This window comes from Myripristis murdjan, chromosome 23, assembly GCF_902150065.1.
Source record: "Myripristis murdjan chromosome 23, fMyrMur1.1, whole genome shotgun sequence".
In the NCBI taxonomy this organism is placed as follows: domain Eukaryota; kingdom Metazoa; phylum Chordata; class Actinopteri; order Holocentriformes; family Holocentridae; genus Myripristis; species Myripristis murdjan.
The window spans coordinates 17,432,218-17,451,518 of record NC_044002.1 but is presented as its reverse complement, the minus strand read 5'-3'; the positions used below and the strand labels follow the sequence as shown (position 1 = coordinate 17,451,518).

Below are 19,301 nucleotides of genomic sequence, written 5' to 3'. Positions count from 1 at the left end.
GTTCCACCATTGTTCCACCAGTTTGTCATGGCTGGTTTACTGGATCACACCAACATGTCGTCAGTGTCAGATGGAAACCTCATATTTCCAGTATGGGGGATTTTCATGTTTTCAGAGCAACTGAAGGAGTACGCGGCCCTCTATTGGGTGAGAAAATTCTCCGACGTTTTGGGCTTAAAAAGCCTTTTTAAAATCCATTGGATGCTGTCAAAATGCTCTGCCATCAAGCAAGTCCTTTAATAATAAATATATTCTGACCATAAATTCAATAAATTCCCAACTTCATTTGGCAGTTTGGTTCAGTGTAAGGGCATGTTACAGTTATGTTGGGCATTGTGGAGGTCCAGCAGTAGTCTGAGCTCCTATTGGCTTTAATCATCAAAAGCAACCGGCCTGTTTTTGGGACATGTGTCTATATGGGACCTGCCTGTATTTCTTTTTACACAAAATTCTTACTCAAAACTAGAAAACATACTCAGAAGATGAAGGGGGTTAGCCCAGAAGTTAGCAACAATAGGTTAGCCTAATGATCAGACTCACTTAAAGGGGACTGGCCTTTAAGCTGGACCAGCTGTTCTCACTTAAGTGAAAATCTCAGATGCTTTACAGCACCCCCCTTACCCCCTGTGGTGAATATATTGGTGATTTCTGGTTGTTGCGCTGACAGCCAGTGATCGGAAAATTTGGACATATTGGCGAAGTCTAACGTGTAGTCAAACCCGGCCAATAAAAGAGACTCGGTATTTAATTTGGAGTCCGCTTTAAATTGAAAGTTCCTGTAATCCACTCGCTCTAGTTTGGGCTTAATGATCGTACACGTTCTCCACCCTGGAGGCTGTGGTCTTCCTGCAGGCCATCTCATTCTCCAGTGCAGGGCTGTGGGAAGATGATTTAAGTTGGGGGTGCTGTAGTCGAAGATTAAATCAAATGTAGGGGGGCAATACCATCTTCTTCCATCGTAGGGCCTGTCATGCCTTTTATATTACTAGCATTATCACATATGCCATAGCCTTTTGCATAAAATTGTACATGTAAAAAATTTACATTTTGAAACTTATTTTTCAGGTATTTAGTAAACATCTGTTGCAATGTATTTAGTTATTAATTTTGAGCAAATGCTTTTTTTGTGGAAAATTTCATATATAACATCACATATGAATCCAAATGTCAGTATGCCAGTCTTGCAACTACCAGGTGCTGTCCTGTTGTGCACAGCAGACAAGACCATATCCAAAATCACTCATTTTAACGTGTCCAAGAGCCTGTTGTGCACCCCTGCCTCTGGCTTTATGGTTTGGCAAAGGCGAGTCAGGGTTCTGCTCACTCTTGGGGCATGGTCTGGCATTTTCAGGCCCACTTGCAAGGCACACGTTTCAACCTCGTGGACCATCTCCTGTATAGTTTCATCATCTCCTAAGTGCCAATATGCATTCTTTTAGCACATTGGCGCATTCAAGTGTGCTGAGGGTAGTTGCTGCCCCCCCATCATCTCACCGACAGGGGGGGCAGCAGTACCCCTACTTCCCATGGCTTTGCGCTGATGCTAGTTTTTTTTTTTTTAAATGACTGACTTAAATGACTTTTTAAATGAAATTTTCAAAGGGCTTCTTTAAAAAAAAAGAATGTTTTTTTTTTTACTACATGCTTAGTGTTTGATTGCTGTGCACATGCTCCCACCCCTAACCATAAAAAAACTATAAGTCATGTTTTGCAAATTATGTCTGTTTGCCATTAAGAAGAGTGTGTATGCTGGATTTAACTGTCAAGCATTATTTTAAACTGATTGGCCTTTCATATATTCTCCTGGGGAAAGTTAACCTTCCTGAAAATCCAGTTAATATATAACGAAGCCTACACCTTTAAGGAACTAAGACGTGCTCTCAGTCAGTTTTATTTTCACTTCTTGGAAATTCTTGTCATTGTGGTCACAGCAAAAGGGGGATGTTGCAATGTGTGGGTGATGTGTCCCTTTTTGTATATTTTAATGGCTCTTTAACATCATGCCGGAGGACTGCGGTTGTAAACTAGCCTCTGGCTAACACTTGCACATTTACAGGAATGTTAATTAATGTGCACTGTCCTAAATAAATAAATAAATAAATAAATAAATAAATAAATAAATAAATAAAAAAAATAAAAATAAAATAAAATAAAATAAAATAAAATAAAATAAAACAAGGTCTGCCACCCAGTCTAACTTTATTAGTTTATATTCTTAAATAGCTATAAGCTCTTGTGTGACTTTTGTAGGGGGGTTGAAATAGAAGTGTTGTTTCATTTGTTTAGAATTACAGGGCACCTATATAGGTCTGGAAAGTTTCGACATGTTTTGTGTAGCACCAAAATCTGCTGTAAAAGTATAGCAAATAATTGTTGCCCCCTTGCTTTCTTGTACTTGTGTATCAATTTACATTTCACATATTGGGATATTTGTTGTTGAGAAAGATAATATTCAGTTGTGGAGTGATTATGGCCCAGCTACAGCCTATTATTTAGCAGAGCTTGTGTCACACTGAGCTGAGCTTTGAACAAAATTTTTACGTCCAGCCAAGAAATTACATCTGGGGAAAATATTTTGAAATGGAAAGTGTGTAGGAAACATGGGTTTAAGTATTGGAACATGAAACCGCTTTCATTTCTGCGGGGAAATTTGCCATTTGCTCATTTCTCGGTGTTTGTGATCACATTTGTACCTTATTTGTCCTCAGTTCCCTTGTTGTTAAAAGACTTTGACTGAGCAAAGTAAAAGTAGTTTATCTGCTAAAGCTGTCTTATTAATAATTTGTTCAGAATACAAAACAGCGTCAGTTAAGGTGAACTCTTTTAAGATTAATATCAAAATAGGCTGCACTTCATTAAAAAAAAATCAAGGTATATTTTGTTGAGGTGTTTTTGGAACCTTGTTGCTCTTGCATACCCATAGTCTTGCAATTTGTGCTTTACACACACACACACACACACACACACACACACACACACAGAGACACCCTGGTTAGTCAGTAATAATCCTTTTCTCTCTTCTGATAGATGTTTAATCATATGGATTTCCACAGAGGGTTGAATTTAATTTGCTTATTTTTCTGTCGGGGTATAAGTTCAGACTCCTTCCTTTCCTCTAAGTTATGATAGAAGCAGGATAATGTGAACAAGTCTCTCTCTTTATTATGGTAATCCTTGTCTTTGAAAGAAATCAGAGTGCATTCTTCCCTTTCTTCACCCTTTCCCTCTTTCCACATACTACTTCTCTGCACCACAGGATGAAAAAAGAAAGGTTGAGTTTAATTGAATTTTTTTTTTTTTTTTTTTTTTTTACTGTAGCATTTATTGTTTCCATTGAATGGAAAGGTGTCCTTGCAGCACAAAGAAACTTGTCTTTTGAACATTGCCAGATTCAATCTTGTTAGGCGTGAGAGACTACTTTTTTTCCCTTTTTATATATTGAACCTTTTGAGTTGAAGAGTCCCTGTGAATTGGTGCTGACTCACACACTTGTCTCAGTGGAATTTGTTTCATTGTCAGGATCCTCTGTCATTATTGGAGAAGCTGTCAAAAGCCACTCATGTTCAAAATGTGAATATCTTATAGGCTTCGTTCGGGCTGAATGTTGATTAATTAATTGTCAAACGTTTTGATACCAAAGGCGTACTTTTTTCTGTCTTTTTGTTTGCACACCTGTCATTGTCAAAATGATTTACTGTGCCTCCATGTCTGTTTTCCTCCCTTCTCCCTTCTCCCAAACCGTCTGTTTGTTGACCTAACTCCCTTTTCCTCCACATCCTTTCTTCTAATTCTCTGTCCTTCCTACCACTCCCCTCCCCCTCACTTTTTCTCACCTCATCCTCATCCTCCTCCCTCTCCCTCTCTCTGTCTTCTAGCCTGATCAAGGCGGGCAGCAAGCCTCCTCCAGCCACACCAGGCAAGCCCAAGAAGGCCACCACCTTTCAGGAGTTTGAGAGCATCACCAGCGACGCCTGGGACGTTGGGGATGACGATGACGAGTTGCTGGCCATGGCTGCACAGAACCTCAACATAGAGGTCGTCATGGAGACCGCCAATAAGGTGAAGGACCAGATTCAGCGTGTTGCTCAAGATCCTCTGGTTCGATTATGAGTCTCACTTCTCACTGTGCTGCCCTGTCACACCATAAAGTGGCCGTAATTTCAGTCTTAACCAAAAACAATCACCCAAGTGTTTGCCTCTTCCAAAGAACTCCCTGTTTCCCTACATAGCTAACTTTATAGGGAAACTAGTTTTCAGATCCACTAAGCTGCACTGTTGTTAACAAATGCTAAAAATATCTTCTTCCAACATCTTCATGAAAAAAAACAACAAAATACTGATGTGTTGAAAAGCTAGGCTGTTTTGAAAGGATTGAAGTGACCTCAAATTAATTGGATAGGCTACTTAAAATCCTGAAGTACCGTATCAGACAAAGAGCCAAAGTTTATAAGACAGGTATACACCACTGGATTTTGACCAGGTTTAATTCCGGATAGAACTGCCTACACAAACATCTGGGTGATAATTGCTTGTTTGTGACTCAGAGTCTTTCAGCGTGCATCCATTTGTAACAGCTTGTCCTAACAGCATCTGTGTGACTGAGTAGCGTGTCTCGATGGCTTGATGCTGTCTACCTTGCAAATGTCAAGTCTATGCATCAAATCAAAATGTAACCAAACTGCAGATCAAACTGTCAGCGTAAGAGTTAATTTATGTGACTTTGATGACAACAATGTGGGTTTAGAGGTAGTACAGCTCAGTTGTAGTAGTAGCAGAATACAGACAGGGTGTCTGTTAATGCTTTGGGGAAAGAAGCACACTTGTAACCTATCCAACATCATTGAATGTATACTGTGTTTTTTCTTTGACACTGTCTTGCTTTGCGTGCATTTTGATGAGATGTATGCTAAGCAAGAGTGGAGTTCCATCTCTTTATCCATCAGACACCCAGCAGAACTGGCCCTTTTGTAACATTTCATTTTTCAAGAGAGCCTAATATGTTGCTTCTTAAATCATCAAAATGTGACACTTATTGTTGAAATATCTTGTTTGTTGTCTTCACAGGTGATTGAGAACCACAGCAAGCAGCAGGAAAAACAGAGACAGGACAACACGACAGAGCCAGAACAGAGAGAGGAGGAGGCGCAAGAAGAGCCGGCGGAGGAGGAAGAGGAGGAGGAAGAAGATGAGGAGGACAGAGGGGAGGAGGGAGACGTGACCAGTCCAGAGTTGTCGTTTGCCTCGGAGACCAGCCCTCACAGCGATGGCCGCTTGGTGAAGTCACACAGCGAGGCTCCCATTGGCTCGCCTAAAGGTTAGTGAAGGCTGTCATCCGTTGTCCAAAATTAACTTTTTGGCTCGCCTGCCAGGGGCTGATTAAACTGCCAAAAATATTCCTGCCAAGAATAAGTTTTACTGCCCGAATAAATAATGTGAATTTTTCATAGGAATATGTCACCTTAGGTGTTGTCAGTACCATTTTGTGTATAAAATTAGGCACTAGGTGAGACATTCAATAAAGCAGAGTTAAATTTTATTTGAAACTTGCTTACTCACTTATGTGTTTGTCAGAGTGGTTGTCGGCACTGATGATTAACACAGGAAAAAAAAACATTCCTGTTTTAAAAATGTAATATCATGTTTAATGTTTTTTGGATTGTTTTTCTGTTTTTATTTTTTCCTTTGAAATATTGTGCATTGTTCAAACTTGTGCCCTCCACTGATATTTAAGCAAATGAAAAACCTGAAAAGGGAGTCGTTTCTTAGTTGGACTGTTCACTACCCTGTTCATGCAGACTGTGACAGGCATTACCAGTAGGAATCGGTTTATTTCCTGGGGTCACTCTAGCCAAAAATTTAGAGAACGGCTGCACTTACCCAACTAAGGCACTTTTTTCTTTCTTCAATTTCATTGCTCGGTGACTGCAAACTTGTTATTTGTCACCAAAACTGAATAACATTGACTATCAATAGATGTTTGGCCAGTTAACCATTCAAGCAGCACAGACAGAGAAATTAAGATGCTACCACTATGTGGAGTGCAGCATAACAGGCGGCCAGTCAGAAGGCAGTTTAACACAGAGCCAATAGCCGGCTCTCCACTGTTGAGCCAAATGCGGGCATGCTAGTGTGTGCCAGGGTCAGTTGTGTTTCCATTGTCACGTCCAGTCTTTGATCGAGCCTTGCTGGGACTATGTCAGGGCCAGTTTCCAGGTGCTAATGGCCCACCAAATACCTATGGGCGAGACACAGCTAATCGTGGCTTGAGGCGGAGTTAAGAGTCATAAGCAGGGCTTGCCTGGCTTTGGGCGGGGAGACGGTTGCAGCTGATAAGTACAGATGTCAGTGCAGCAGCTTGCTCTTGTACCAGAAAAATAACGGAGAAAAGAAAAAGTGGAGAACAACCGGCAGTACTGGTCAAATAAGGACATTAGGGCTGTGGTCACTATCTGGACATGGGATAATGTCCAGTGTCGAATTAGTGGTGCTTGCTGAAATGAGGATGTTATGCTATATATTGTGAGAGAGCCAGTGTTTTTGTTTTTGATGGATTGCTGTCTTGTGCCGTGCAGTTAACATATATAGTAACCATAGTAACCATTGCGCCTTTGTCACTCACCAAGCGAACATCAGCATCACCAAACACACATCTTCTTTGAATCCCATTCTGCAGTCCTTAGTTGGTGCCGGGTGTGCAGACTTTAACCACACGCCTCCTACTTCCCACGCGTGTGCATGCGCAGGATGTATGACGTTTACTCTGAGGTGGCATGTGATGGACGGGTTATAGGGCAAGACTGTGGGGCTATCAGCGCAACAGTGGAAACGTGAATGGTTTTTGTTCTCACAGCTTCCAGTCCACAGGCCATTAGCACTGTCTGGCTCGAAGATAGCCCTAGCTCGCAGTGGCACGGCAGTGGAAAGATGGGTAATTAGTTTCCTTTGGTTTGACTGGCTTGAGGTCATAGAGAGTGTGGTGTGGTCAGCAGTGACAAAGTTTCATAGCAGGCAAAAGCCAAAAACTGTATATCAAACACATTCAAATGTTAAGAAAAAAATTTTTGGGCAGTGTGGTGACTAATGCTCATTGATTATTCACCAAAGGCAAATTTTATCACCACATTATTTGACAGTGACAGAAAAGTGCCATATAACAGACAAAAAAGAAAAGAAATATATACCAACTGGATGAAGACCATCTCTCTGTCTTTTATTTTCTTTTCTCCACCATCCCTCTGCTCTCTCCCATATAAAAATAAGATGAAAGAAAAAATAAAAATTCCTCTCCTCTACCTCAGTTAGTCTCTGTATACACCGAAGGCCTCTTTTTAACCCAGCGGCACTGAACAATTGCTTGAGGTCATGGCTTGTGCAGTTGTTACATGGCTGCTTATACATACATATTTCAAGTGCTGTTTTATTTTTTCATGTTTTGAACCTAAAACAGGGCACAGAGAAATACTGTACTCTTGCCTTGTGTAGGATAACAGTGCACCCGCTTCCTTGTAAACAAGGAGAAGAGGAAGGCAGCACTGTGAAGAGATATGCCTGGTGAACAAATAGCTTTTACAGTATGACATCAGCAGCAGCAGCAGCAGCGGCAGCAGAGGCTGTATGCTGTGCTTTCATTGAGTTGAACGCCTGGATGTCTGCTGGCTTGTCTGGCAGGTCATCTGCCTGTCTGCCTGCTTGTCTGCCTCTCTGCCTGTTGCTGTGTTTATGCTACAGATAACGCAGGCAGCTCCTTGCCTTCAGGCAGTGCTCCTTATCTCCTCGGAGAAGACACAGTTAGACTAGCGTGCACTGTCACGTTGTGTGACAGTGCACGGATATGCAAGATGACACCAACTGCACCTACACTGAGCTTGCAGCAAAAGCACAGGAGCTCTCAGACACCAAGTTTTATACGTGCACTCATGATGCTCGGGCAGTTGGGTAGACACAGAGACATGTGGGATGCAGAAAGGCAGCCCTCCTCCTCTTCCTCCTCTTTTTTTTTTTTTTTTTTTTAACCTCTTCTAAGATGTGTGTGAGACTACAATGGAGAGGAGTGAGAACAAAGTTGCCCCAGTCTTATTAGATATTGGCACAAAGCAAGCCTCTCATTAGCCAAGACCAGACTGTCTCTCTTTGTTTATATAAATACTGTCGCACAGCATAGACATACATGTACACACACTGTCCTACTCCATTGGATTTAAGTGAGACACACACACACATACACACAAACAGAAAACCACACAAATACTGTACACACACAACCAGTGGCCAGGGGGCTCTCTTCAGCCTCTGGCGCTCCCCTCAGCTGTCTAGCAAAAATACACTCTGCTACTGTAATTGTCTGTAATGGGTTTGCTTTCCAGCTGTCGGAGTGCTGTCTGTGTATGTTTTATATGTGTGTGTGTGTGCGTGCTTGTGTTTCCTTCTTTCCTCTCTTGTACTACTCGAAGCAATACATGGTGACAGAGAAGTGTACATTGCTAACTTGGTCTTACTGTGCTTGTTTTCCTTTTATGGCACTTTAAAAGTCAAAAGTTAATTAAAAGTACTATAAAGAAGGGCGTGTTGTTAAAAGCACACAAAGGGTTCCATCACAAAGAAGCTGCCATGCTGGCTTTAATAATCTTTTTAATTTTCACAAGTGCAAATAAAGCAGTCGAGAACAGTTTTGTGCTTTTTATTTGCTCTTGTGAAAATTAAAAATGGAAATCAAAAAAGGCAGCCTTCCAGTGTCCTGGTTTGCCTTGGAGTCTTTGTGTGAATCTAACTGGATGTTTCATGGTTTCCCCCCAGCACTGAGAGTCTGTCATTGCTGCTCACAGGGCTCCACCCCACGAGGCCTAAATGTAATATTCTTATTCACTTCTGTTAACTTGTTTTCACTTTGACAGAAGCACAGACTGTAAAAATAAATGGGCACAGTGAGTGAACTGATGTGAAAGTCACATTGCCTTGTTTGTTTTCAGTGGGGTGTGCTCAGTGGGACAGCCGTGCACTGTTTTGCACTGTTGCTGGTTGCCATTTTTCTTACTTCTGCCCATGCTTCTGCAGATTCTTGGCCATTAGCAGCTGTAACTATAGTAACAGCTGGGCAGAAAGCATCACTGTGGATGAAAAGAGGAAATGTGTTAAAGTCCTTCCAGTTCACAGTTCCTCTCACCAATGATGTTCAAGCATTTTTTTTAATCTGCCTGTGTTACCACTGTATAACAGATGACTGGGCTTTGGTATGTGGACAGATGTCCATATTTTTTGAGTTTACACGATTTATGTTTTCACATAATTAGAATTACTAAGTGATTACAGTTATTACATTGAGTTGAAGCTTAAACTCTTCATTCAACAAACTAAATTTACCTCTTCTTTAAAATTTGGTGTCATTACCTCCACCAGTGAAGTTGAAGGGGGGTTGTGTTGTCACCCCATTCTATCTGTCTGTTTGTTTGTTCATTTGTTAGCAGGATATCTCAAAAAGTTAGGAATGGATTTGCACAAAACTTTGTGTAAAGGTTAGTCACAGGCCAAGAAAAAGCTGAAATTGGCGATGGGTGTCGCCGATTGATCCCAAAAAGGTATATAACCTCTGAACAGATTCATTAAACATGACAAAATGTTATGGAAAACTTGGTCATGGGGCAAGAAAGAGCTTATTACACCGATTGGCCAAAATGGAGTGTGGTGATGGGCATGGCCAATCACAACAAGGTGCATAGCTCTCTAATGCCCATAACACTGTAAGATTTTGGGGAAAGATTGGTCATGAGCCACAAAAGAGCATATGAACATTTCACGATCATTGGCCAAAATAGAGTGCAACAGTGGGCGTGGCTTATTACAAAAAGATGCGTAGTCCCAAATGGAAGCTGGAGCAAGGAAGACCTGATTAACCTGGCCAAAACGGGGTGTGACAGCGGGTGTAGCCTATCACAAAAAGGTGCATACCTCCAGCAATGGAAATGATCCCTAAATCAACCACACATACACACACACACACACACACACACACGCTCTTGACCGTTTCCTGTTTAAATTTATGAAACAAAAAACATTATCCTCAATTAAAAGCGCAAAAAGAAAGAGTTGACCAAAGTTTGATATGGTCAGCTATATGACTTGGAAATGGTATATCTTGATAATTGTGTAGTGTTGGTGGAGGTTTGTACTCTATGTGCCATCTGTTTAGTTTTTGACATTTGGTGTTATTTAATGGCTAAGTATATTACAACCAGTGAGTAAAAGTGCAAAAACACATGGGTGAGGGTTCTTGCATTTATTTGACTGTTACATATTTTAGTACAATGGACTCGTCTTTGCCCCAAATGTTGCTCTTTTGCAGTCTGACTCTTGGAGGTTAGACTGACAATGAAATATAATCAAATTTTGTTAAAATGCAACTATTTACCACAGTTATGATCCGCTATTGTTAAAGTGTAATAGGCAAGATATTTCCTGAAAATACAAGTATGTTGACAGCCTAAGTCACAAAGTGGAGCTATAACGGAGTGTCCCCCCCATAATTGAGATTTAAGTTCACCTTCTTTGGCCAAATTAAATTCTTGTGTTTGGACACGTCTCTTTGCAATTATCTGACATCAGCTCATGTCTTTTGGATGTTAAAATTTTAAACTTTTCAGTTACTGCTTTTGTTGCCATGTTGAGTGGCTAACATGCAAAGTTGCGATGTGCAGACAGTAGTTGTTAAGTTAATCAGATGCAATGGTGTGCTAAAAAATAACAAGCTTTCACTGTCTATACACAAAATCAGCAGATTAAATTATTCCCTTACCACTGCATCGTTCACATATGCAGTCAACTGTTTTCATCAGTCATTGCAATGAGCTGTGAAGCTCCTACATGGCCACTAGAGGGCTTACCACGTCACATGAAAGCCTTCTACTCATTGTGTGTGTGTTTTTGTTACCCTATCCCGTCGCTCCCCTCTTTGTCCACCCACCAGATGCAGCAGGTGAGCGTGCAGCCCTCCACAGACAGCGCTCTCTGCCCCACCGGCCGCCCGTCATCCCCCTGGTGGCTCGCATGGCCGACCAGAACACATCGGGCACCCCGGCCATGACCGAGAGGGAAGCCTCCCGCCTAGACAAGTTCAGACAGCTGCTGGCTGGGCCTAACACAGATCTGGGTAAGAGATAGTTTCCTAACAGTCTCACCGTCTCTTTTTATCTCTCAGTGTGTGTTACTGTTGTTCTGGTTCAGTTCCCCTTCTCGCTCACTCTTGCTTACTGTTTCTTACTTTATTTGGTGGGCTTTGTCCTCCTTTCTCTTCCATCCCTCTGCTCTTTCTCATTTTTTCCTCTCACTCTTTCTTGCTCCCTCTCTCTTCCTGGTGTTGCATGCTCTCTGTGAGCCAGCTGTGCTATGCTTTTAACGATGCTGTGAGGGGAAGTCATCTAGCCATCTGGACATGCAAATTACAAGGGAAAAAAAACACAACAAAAACAAATGACAGGCCCTTGTTCTAACCAAACGGCAAGCCTTTATTGTTTGTCCAACCCCAGAGACTTTGCTTCCTACTGCTTCCCCAGCGGCCATGGAATCCGAACAGACCTCCCAATCACCACTTTGCTTTCCATCCTCTGTAGCTAACTTTCTGCAACTGTCATGCCCCAGCAACTACTTGTTGCAGTAATCCTTAACTACGTCACAACTTGCGCAATGTAATTGTCAGTGTTTCATTTGTGTGTTTTAGTACTGAAGTGATTAGCTTATAAGTCAACAGAGAATTAGAATTTTTACAATTTTGATGAGTTGTTTTGGTCATTTATCCAGTGAAAATATCAAATCTTTGGTGGTTATAGCTTCACAAATGCTAATGCTATACTTTGCATATCATATCAATTGCATATCATTATAAAATGAGAACTTTGGCAGTGGATCAGAGTAAGTAGACATTTTTAAGCTGTCACTTGGGGCTAACTTTAAATGGCCATTTGACATTATTTTTGTCATTTGATAGACAAAATGATTAATTGACTATTTAAAAAAATCACTAGATTATTCACCAATATTATTCAACCCTTGATGTATTAGTTTGATATTGTATAATATAGCTAAACTCACTCTTACACTGAAATGCTCTTGAATCTGTCATGTTTTCATAGTTACATGGCGCCTGTTATTGGAGGGTTTGTAGATTAAGCCAGCGTGAACATAAATGCTGAATTTGAAGTGTCAGCCACTTACCAGTCCATAAATTACAGTCGTATTATGTGGTGGGATGCTTACACATGTTGATAGTGAGAAATAACTGCCCCAGGTCTGCAGAGTTGTGGTTGGCAAAGCTAAACTTGAATAGCATGAATGTGACAGAACGGTGCCTTTGGAAGTTCAAATAATTGCCATGTTTTGTTTCAGAACAGCATCAGCATGTAACATGTGGGGAGTACTTGTGTATAATCATTTATCACAGTTTTTATTACATAATAGTTGTTACAATGGCATGTCATGTAATGAGACATTACATTTACAGTGGTTGTTGTAATAGTCAGGACGCTGCTGCAGGATGCAAAAGTGCAGTAAAGTATTTTGTTCATTGAATCAACAAGGCTAATTATCATGCTGCATAAACACAATTACAGTATCTTGCAAAATAACTGTAATTATCACTTTGGCAATAATTGCACAGCCCTAATGAAATCGTATCATGCCAATAAAGAGCTCTGTAAACGATTTTCAATTGAGAGCGAGAGCGAGAGCAAGAAAGATACCTTACGTTCTCTCCACTGGCTCATCTTCAACTGGCCTCTTTCATTTTTCACCAGCTAGCTGGGAGCCTTTGGTTTCCACTGACATCAGTAAATGTGCTAACAAGCCAGAGTTTCAGGTAACCACAAAAGCAAATGAAGAAACCGTCTTTCTAGTGGCCTTGTGATCAGTCTCAGGTTACACTTTGTTGTATATAACTGGCAATTTTCTTCCTTTTGTGCTATATGAGTACTGCATTTCCTGTCAGTTGTTTGAAGGAAAAAAATGCAAGTGAAAAAGATGATGTTGTTTCTCTTCTTGAAATTGAATTATGTTGTTTACTTTCAATTCAGGATTTTAAGATATGGCAACATCCTTCAAGCTCCATTGTTTTCCTTCATTACCAAGGTTTACAAGTTGTGTTTTCATATATGCTTTGTTAAGCTGTGCATAGACAGGAAATGCCAAGCTGGGGGAATCCCTGAATTCAGTTGTGTGTTTGCTAAAAGGGAATTGGGAAGAAGTGTGAACACTGAAATATTGATTTGCATTCAAGTTGTTGATATGTTATCCTGACCTTAGTCAGTTTTAGTCAAAGCAGAAAGATTGACGCGTAAATGCTTAGATCGGAGTTGTCTAGATTGTTAGGGGAGGAGACACTGTCAGATTCTTTGTAAAATCTCTCTTAAAAGCCCTTTTGTGCTCACTTCTCTTGTGTGTTAAGGACTAGGACGTGCATCAGATGTCCTTGGATGATTTTTGATGTCTTTCTGTGTCATTTTGTGTGTGTGTGTGTGTGTGTGTGTGTGTGTGTGTGTGTTGGGAAGGAGAGAATCAGTATTGTGCTTATAACAGTAAAAAGGCTGTTGTTAACTTTCCTTATATGCTAAAATACAAAAACAGAATAGAATTTACTATGATGCAGAAAGGGTGAAGGTATAATATGCTTCAGTCCTACACAGTTTCACTGGTTCAATAACAGCATCACTTAACATGGGTTTTCACTGAATTTAAATAACAGGAAATGGTAAATGTCTTTCTATAGTGCTTTTCTAGTCTCCTGACCACTCAAAGTGCTTTACAATGCTTGCCTAACAGTCATTCGTACACACACACACACACACACACACACACACACACACACACTCTCTGATGGTAGAGGCTGCCATGCAAGGTGTCAAGCTGCCCATCAGGAGAGGTTAGGGGTTCAGTGTCTTGCTCAAGGACACAATGACATGCTCTCTGAGCAGCTGGGGATTGAACCTGGAACCCTCTTATTACCAGACAACTGTTCTGCTGTACCCCCCTGAGCCACTCTGCCCTAGAACAAACAGCCTTTTCTCCTGTGTACATTTATGTAAGATTTCTATGAATGGTAATACAAATACCCGTAAACATCCATTCATAAGCTTTTTGTTAGTTTTTTTAAGGTTAAAAGCAAGGTGAAACAGAGATGAACTTCTGGTCTATAATGTTTCCTTGTCATACTTTACCAGTATATGGCATTATGCTTTATCTAATGTCATATACTGTTTTTTTTTTTTTTTTTTTTACAGAGTGTCTCTGTAAGGAGGGCGGCATGGGGCTAGGAAAGGCTGAAACATAATAAGTTTTGATCCCTGCTCCAGTCAGCATGTCTGTTGACACATATATGCATCATGCCCAAGTGCCCCTGAGCAAAGTTCAGTGTCCTTGAGCAAGATGCTACATATCTATTTCTCTATTTGCTTCATGCACATTCAAACTGACAGGGCGTGACATCCCCTCAGTTGTTCAATATTTAACATCTCATAGTATAAACATAGTATAAACCAAATAAGGATTTGTTGCATCTTTTCATTTGTAGTATTTAATCATGATAATTGCTTGATTTTATCCAAATCATTTGGCATCACCAGACATGGGCTGCATTTTGGACATACTGTATTTATGTGAATTTATACACCCTCAAAAAGTTTTGCTCACTCAGCCCCTGCTCTTCCAGGTAGTGCACTATGAATTACCATATTACGCATATTGCTATACAAAAACATGAGGATCACCCACTGAGTTGCCCTCTTGCACGGAGCACGTAATGGCTCTGTGAGTATTGAGCCAGTTTCTAAAATGGAAAAGTTTGAATGGATGTAGCTTGGACGGAACCTCACCTCACCTGTGTATGTTCTCCTGGGAAACTTTTTGAACAAAACGAAGCAGTTCTCGGCCCATCAGCATTAGTCGGCGGTGGTAGCGGCCTGCTTGCGCAGAGTGTATCCTGTACATCAGCAGTGTGTCTTGAGGTGTCAGCCTCCATTAGGGGCTGCCAGCCATCACAAGCCAGCTGTCTAAATTTAGTTTAGTCTCTGCGCCATGATTAGATAGCCCAGAACGGGCGAGCCATGCTGCCGGCTGCTGGCAGCATGAAAGATGAACTTCATTCACGGGACATAATTAAGTGAAGGAGAGGGATGGGGGGGTGTAGTGGAGGGTAGGGGAAGGGAGAGGGAGAGGGGGAGGGGGAGATAAGATAAGATAAGATAAGATGAAACTTTAATGATCCCCTTGGGGAAATTGGGTCATTGCAGAAGCAAAGAATAGCATATAGATGAGAATACAACAAATCAAACATATGGAAATCTTAAAGCGACACAGAGGTTTTGTAACACATTTGCCTGTATATGCTCTTGCGCTCAATATAAGTCTATATTCTGTCTCACAGGTTCATCAGGAGCTCTGCTGTAGAACATAGATCTTTCGTTTTTCACCTGCTCATTCGTGTGTGTTCACTCACAAAACGATGATATATCAAAAAAACATAGCTCCAACTAAAATATGAACAAGTTAGCTGTTCCAGTTCAGTGGATTTATATTCCGGGTTTTCTGGATCATCTGTCCTAAATTCACATTCAAACAGTTACATTTATATGGTAAAAAAAAAAAAATGTATGCATGACTACCACCTCCTTATATGATGATGCTGTCTGCATATTGCTTGTAACTTGTTCATATTTAAGTTAGAGCTGTGTTTTTCTGATCCATTTTGTGAATGCAGTACACATGAATCAAGAGGTGAGACAGAAACAGAAGAAATGTTTTCTGCAGAGGAACTCTCGGTGAACCCGAGTGTCCGATTATATCCTTATAATGAGGTCAAGAACATACACAGGCAAATAATTTACTAAACTTCCATGCCGCTTTCAGTTCATGATGAGATACTCACCAACTGATGGTGATGGTGCCAACTTTTACCAAACTGACTGTTGGCAAGTGGATCATGTTATTGATTACTGTTAGAGTTATGAGTTAGTTTTTTAGATCTTTGCTCATAAAGTGTAATTGTTTCTGTGAAGGAAATCATCTTTTGAAATACTGGTGGATTAGCCTCACCTCAGCCTTATTTTAAATGGATAAAGCGTACAAAAAAATGCAGATAAGCTTGTCTGTGGCTTTTGTTAAAAAAAAAAAAAAAAAAAAAAAAAAAAAAGAAGGTAAGAGAAGGTGCTTTTTGGAGTTCGGAGAGTTTAAAATCAAACCGTAAACAAAATCCTCTAAGGCAGCACTTCAAAACAAAAAGTTCAGAAAGTGTTTATTAAATTGGCTAATTCATGTGGGATGTTTTGTAGTGTGAGTTGACCGTTTTAATTGAGTTACTTAGGAGGTTTTTGTTTACACAGATTTAGAGTGTTTTGGAATTAAACCCCTCATGTTGAAAATTCACAATATAATGTCTTAGTCATGGCAGCACAGGGCTCCCACTGACTTGAAAGAGATCTCGCTGCGTTGACCATTGACAGATTTACAGATTAACAGATGTTTGCAGTTTCCAGGGAGAGAGAGAGAGAGAGAGAGAGCGAGAGAGAGAGAGGGGGAAGAGAGATGATGACAGAGACGGATGGACCTCCTTGTCCTTAAGGGGAGGTCACTTTCTTGGTATACTTTCTGTGACACACATATTCACCCTCTTAAACACACACACAGACACACACACACACACACACGCGACACTGGTCTGTGGGGACGCTGCCCCCTTGTGTAGAAGGGACATTCGAGCGACTGTCCTTGAGCTCCGTTGGGGAGTGGCGGCTGGGATGATCCATTGGCTGGTTTCGCACTTGGATGGTGTAATTAATTGCGGAGGCAGGCATGTTTTTGGGTCGAGCCCTCTGTCATGTCAGGGCTGCCAGTCTCCAGAGTGCACAGGTGTGTTTGCCTGTGCATGTGTGTCTACATGTCTGTGTTTTTTTGTTAGTGTGTGTATTAATCTTAAAACTCAGTGGGGTAAGGCCATAACTAAGTGTTAGATCTACGTGTACTCAATTTTTTGACCTAGTTCAGTGGCTTCCAAATTGGGGTCCGGGTCCCCCCCAGGTGTCCTTGATGGTCTTCCAGGGGGTCCTCAGCAAAATGGCGAATAATTGAGTTTAAGTATAATTGTTTCCGTACAAAAAAAGTATGAATGGTTGTTTTATCATATTTTAACCTAAGCACTTTGTATCTTTTTGGAGAGTGTTAAACATCTACATAAATAAATAACAAACCAAAATATTTTTTGAGATTAAGGTCCCAATAGCGAAATTACTTCAGATGGGTGTCTGCGGCTTCATGAAAGTCACCTTGGGCATCCAAAACATGAAAATACCTAGAATGATCTCAAAATCTAACCATGTCTATAAAGCTGTTAGTTTGAAGGGAATGATAAATTGATTTGATGATGTATTGAGATAGGGAGAGAATGAAAAAAAGAGCCGCCTCCCTACACTTATTTCTTTGTTGCTTTCTCAGTCTGTTTGTCACCAGATATGTTCTCTTTTTGTTTCGCTGATCAGGGTGAATCTGCCTAACTTGCTTTCAGGATCTCCTTTGCATTCTGATCTTTTGCATCCCTGTCAATCTCTCTCCCTGTCGCTGTCTCTCGTAAGCCTTGTGACAGGTGGTGACAGCGGTCTGTTTAGCATGTAAGGTCATGTAGAAGGTAATGACCTCTGTGTGTGGTGAGTGATGCCGGCTTGATCTCGGCTAATTGTTCTGGATGTCCTGAGGCGAGCATGTCTGTTGAATGAACCTGAACACAGCACACATTGTATGCTCGCTGATGAGTGAGCTAGTTCGGCTTGACACACACACACACCCACACCCACACCCACCAAAAAACCATCAAAACTGACTGAAGTCGCAAATTCAACAGAGAAACACATTCCCAGATGTCACTTGAAGTTACTTTTTAAGATTTAGGTTTTTCTGGTCTTTCTGCCTCCTTTGATTAATGTTTGAAAATAGGGACTTTGTGTGGTTGTTTGTGTGTTGCTTTCAGACTGTATGTAGCACTGACTGTTGTGTGAACCTGTTGCTCTCTGATGGATTCCAAGGCACAAGGCCAGCTTTCACAGATTTTCTGCATTTCTTTTTTTTCTTTCTAATAGTATTTGAGACTAAGAGCTGGCATCTGACATCAAGTAATTATTGCCGGATGGCGGCAATGCGGCCGTTGCTATGGCGATGCTCTTTTCCCCACCTCTTCTCCCCGGCAATCTATCTTCACTCTATCTGTTACTCCCTCTTTTTATCTGCTTCTTTGCTTGTTTGTTGCTTTTCTCAGCTTCTTTCCTCCTCTTACATTTTCTCTCCACCTCTTTTTGCACTTAATCCTGTTTTTATGTAAGGAGCAGTAAACCTTGCACATTCGCTGCACACATACACACATGCACACACTCACACACAAACAATGATACCGATGTGCCACTGATACCAAATAGGAAAGTATCTCAAACGGGATCTGCCACCTGACTAAAGATGACTGCCCACACACATATAGACGTATACACACACAAACACATACTCTGCAACCAAGCATGTCACCAGCAGTTACCACACACACACATTCACACACACATTCACACACGCAGAGAGGTGTGCTCTGCATCCCCACACAGTGACAAACAGAGCGATCGCTTCTTGTACACCATCCATACCAAAAACAAGCACACAAGCCCACAAACACACTTCCTCCAAGTCCCTCGCTGGCTGTCGGTGTCTCCCTGTTGGGGGTGCTGCAGCTCTTTGTTACATCTCCACTGCTGCTGCATGTTTCTCACCAGCCACAATCACTCTTTTCTGCCACGGTTACCAGGCCTGCTACCTCTGTGCCACGGTCGCTCACTCCACAATGCTACAACTCACAATCCTGTTACATAGCTAGCCATCGCGTGCTAAGCTTACCATCAGCCCCATTTGTAAAGTTAATAGCTGCCATCAAAGCAGGAAGTGGCGGTGTAATTCAATTTAACTCACTCCTAATGCCATGTTTGAAAACATTGTGCAAGAGCGACAATTTGAGAGGAACGTCACTGGCATGGAAATTGTAGAGGAGGAGATAGTGCCGCATAATGCCGCCTATGAAGGTAAATCTCTAGGTAATGTGACAACTTTATGGTGAAGAAAGTTTCCACATGTATGGTTGGGTGGTAGGTTTCCTTCTTTGATGATTTCTTAGAAGCCAGTAACAGCTCTCCATGCAGAGGCAGTAAGATAGAGGGAAAGAAAATGGAAATGTTTTGGCCAGTAGACAGTATTGTGGGTTATTTCGTTCGTGATTTTGTCCTCTTGTCCTTCTAAAAAATGCA

At 41.2% G+C, this 19,301-nt stretch overlaps 1 protein-coding gene across 3 annotated transcripts in view; it reads left to right on the top strand.

The window, feature by feature from the left end:
- Positions 1-19,301, top strand: part of tbc1d22a (TBC1 domain family, member 22a) — a 151,057-nt gene that overhangs the window by 1,201 nt on the left and 130,555 nt on the right. For all 3 annotated transcript variants that reach the window (XM_030045855.1, XM_030045856.1, XM_030045854.1), the window contains exons 3-5: positions 3,876-4,059; positions 5,065-5,314; positions 10,958-11,140. In XM_030045855.1, the coding sequence (XP_029901715.1) occupies positions 3,876-4,059; positions 5,065-5,314; positions 10,958-11,140 (617 nt within the window). The remainder of the gene's footprint in view (positions 1-3,875; positions 4,060-5,064; positions 5,315-10,957; positions 11,141-19,301) is intronic.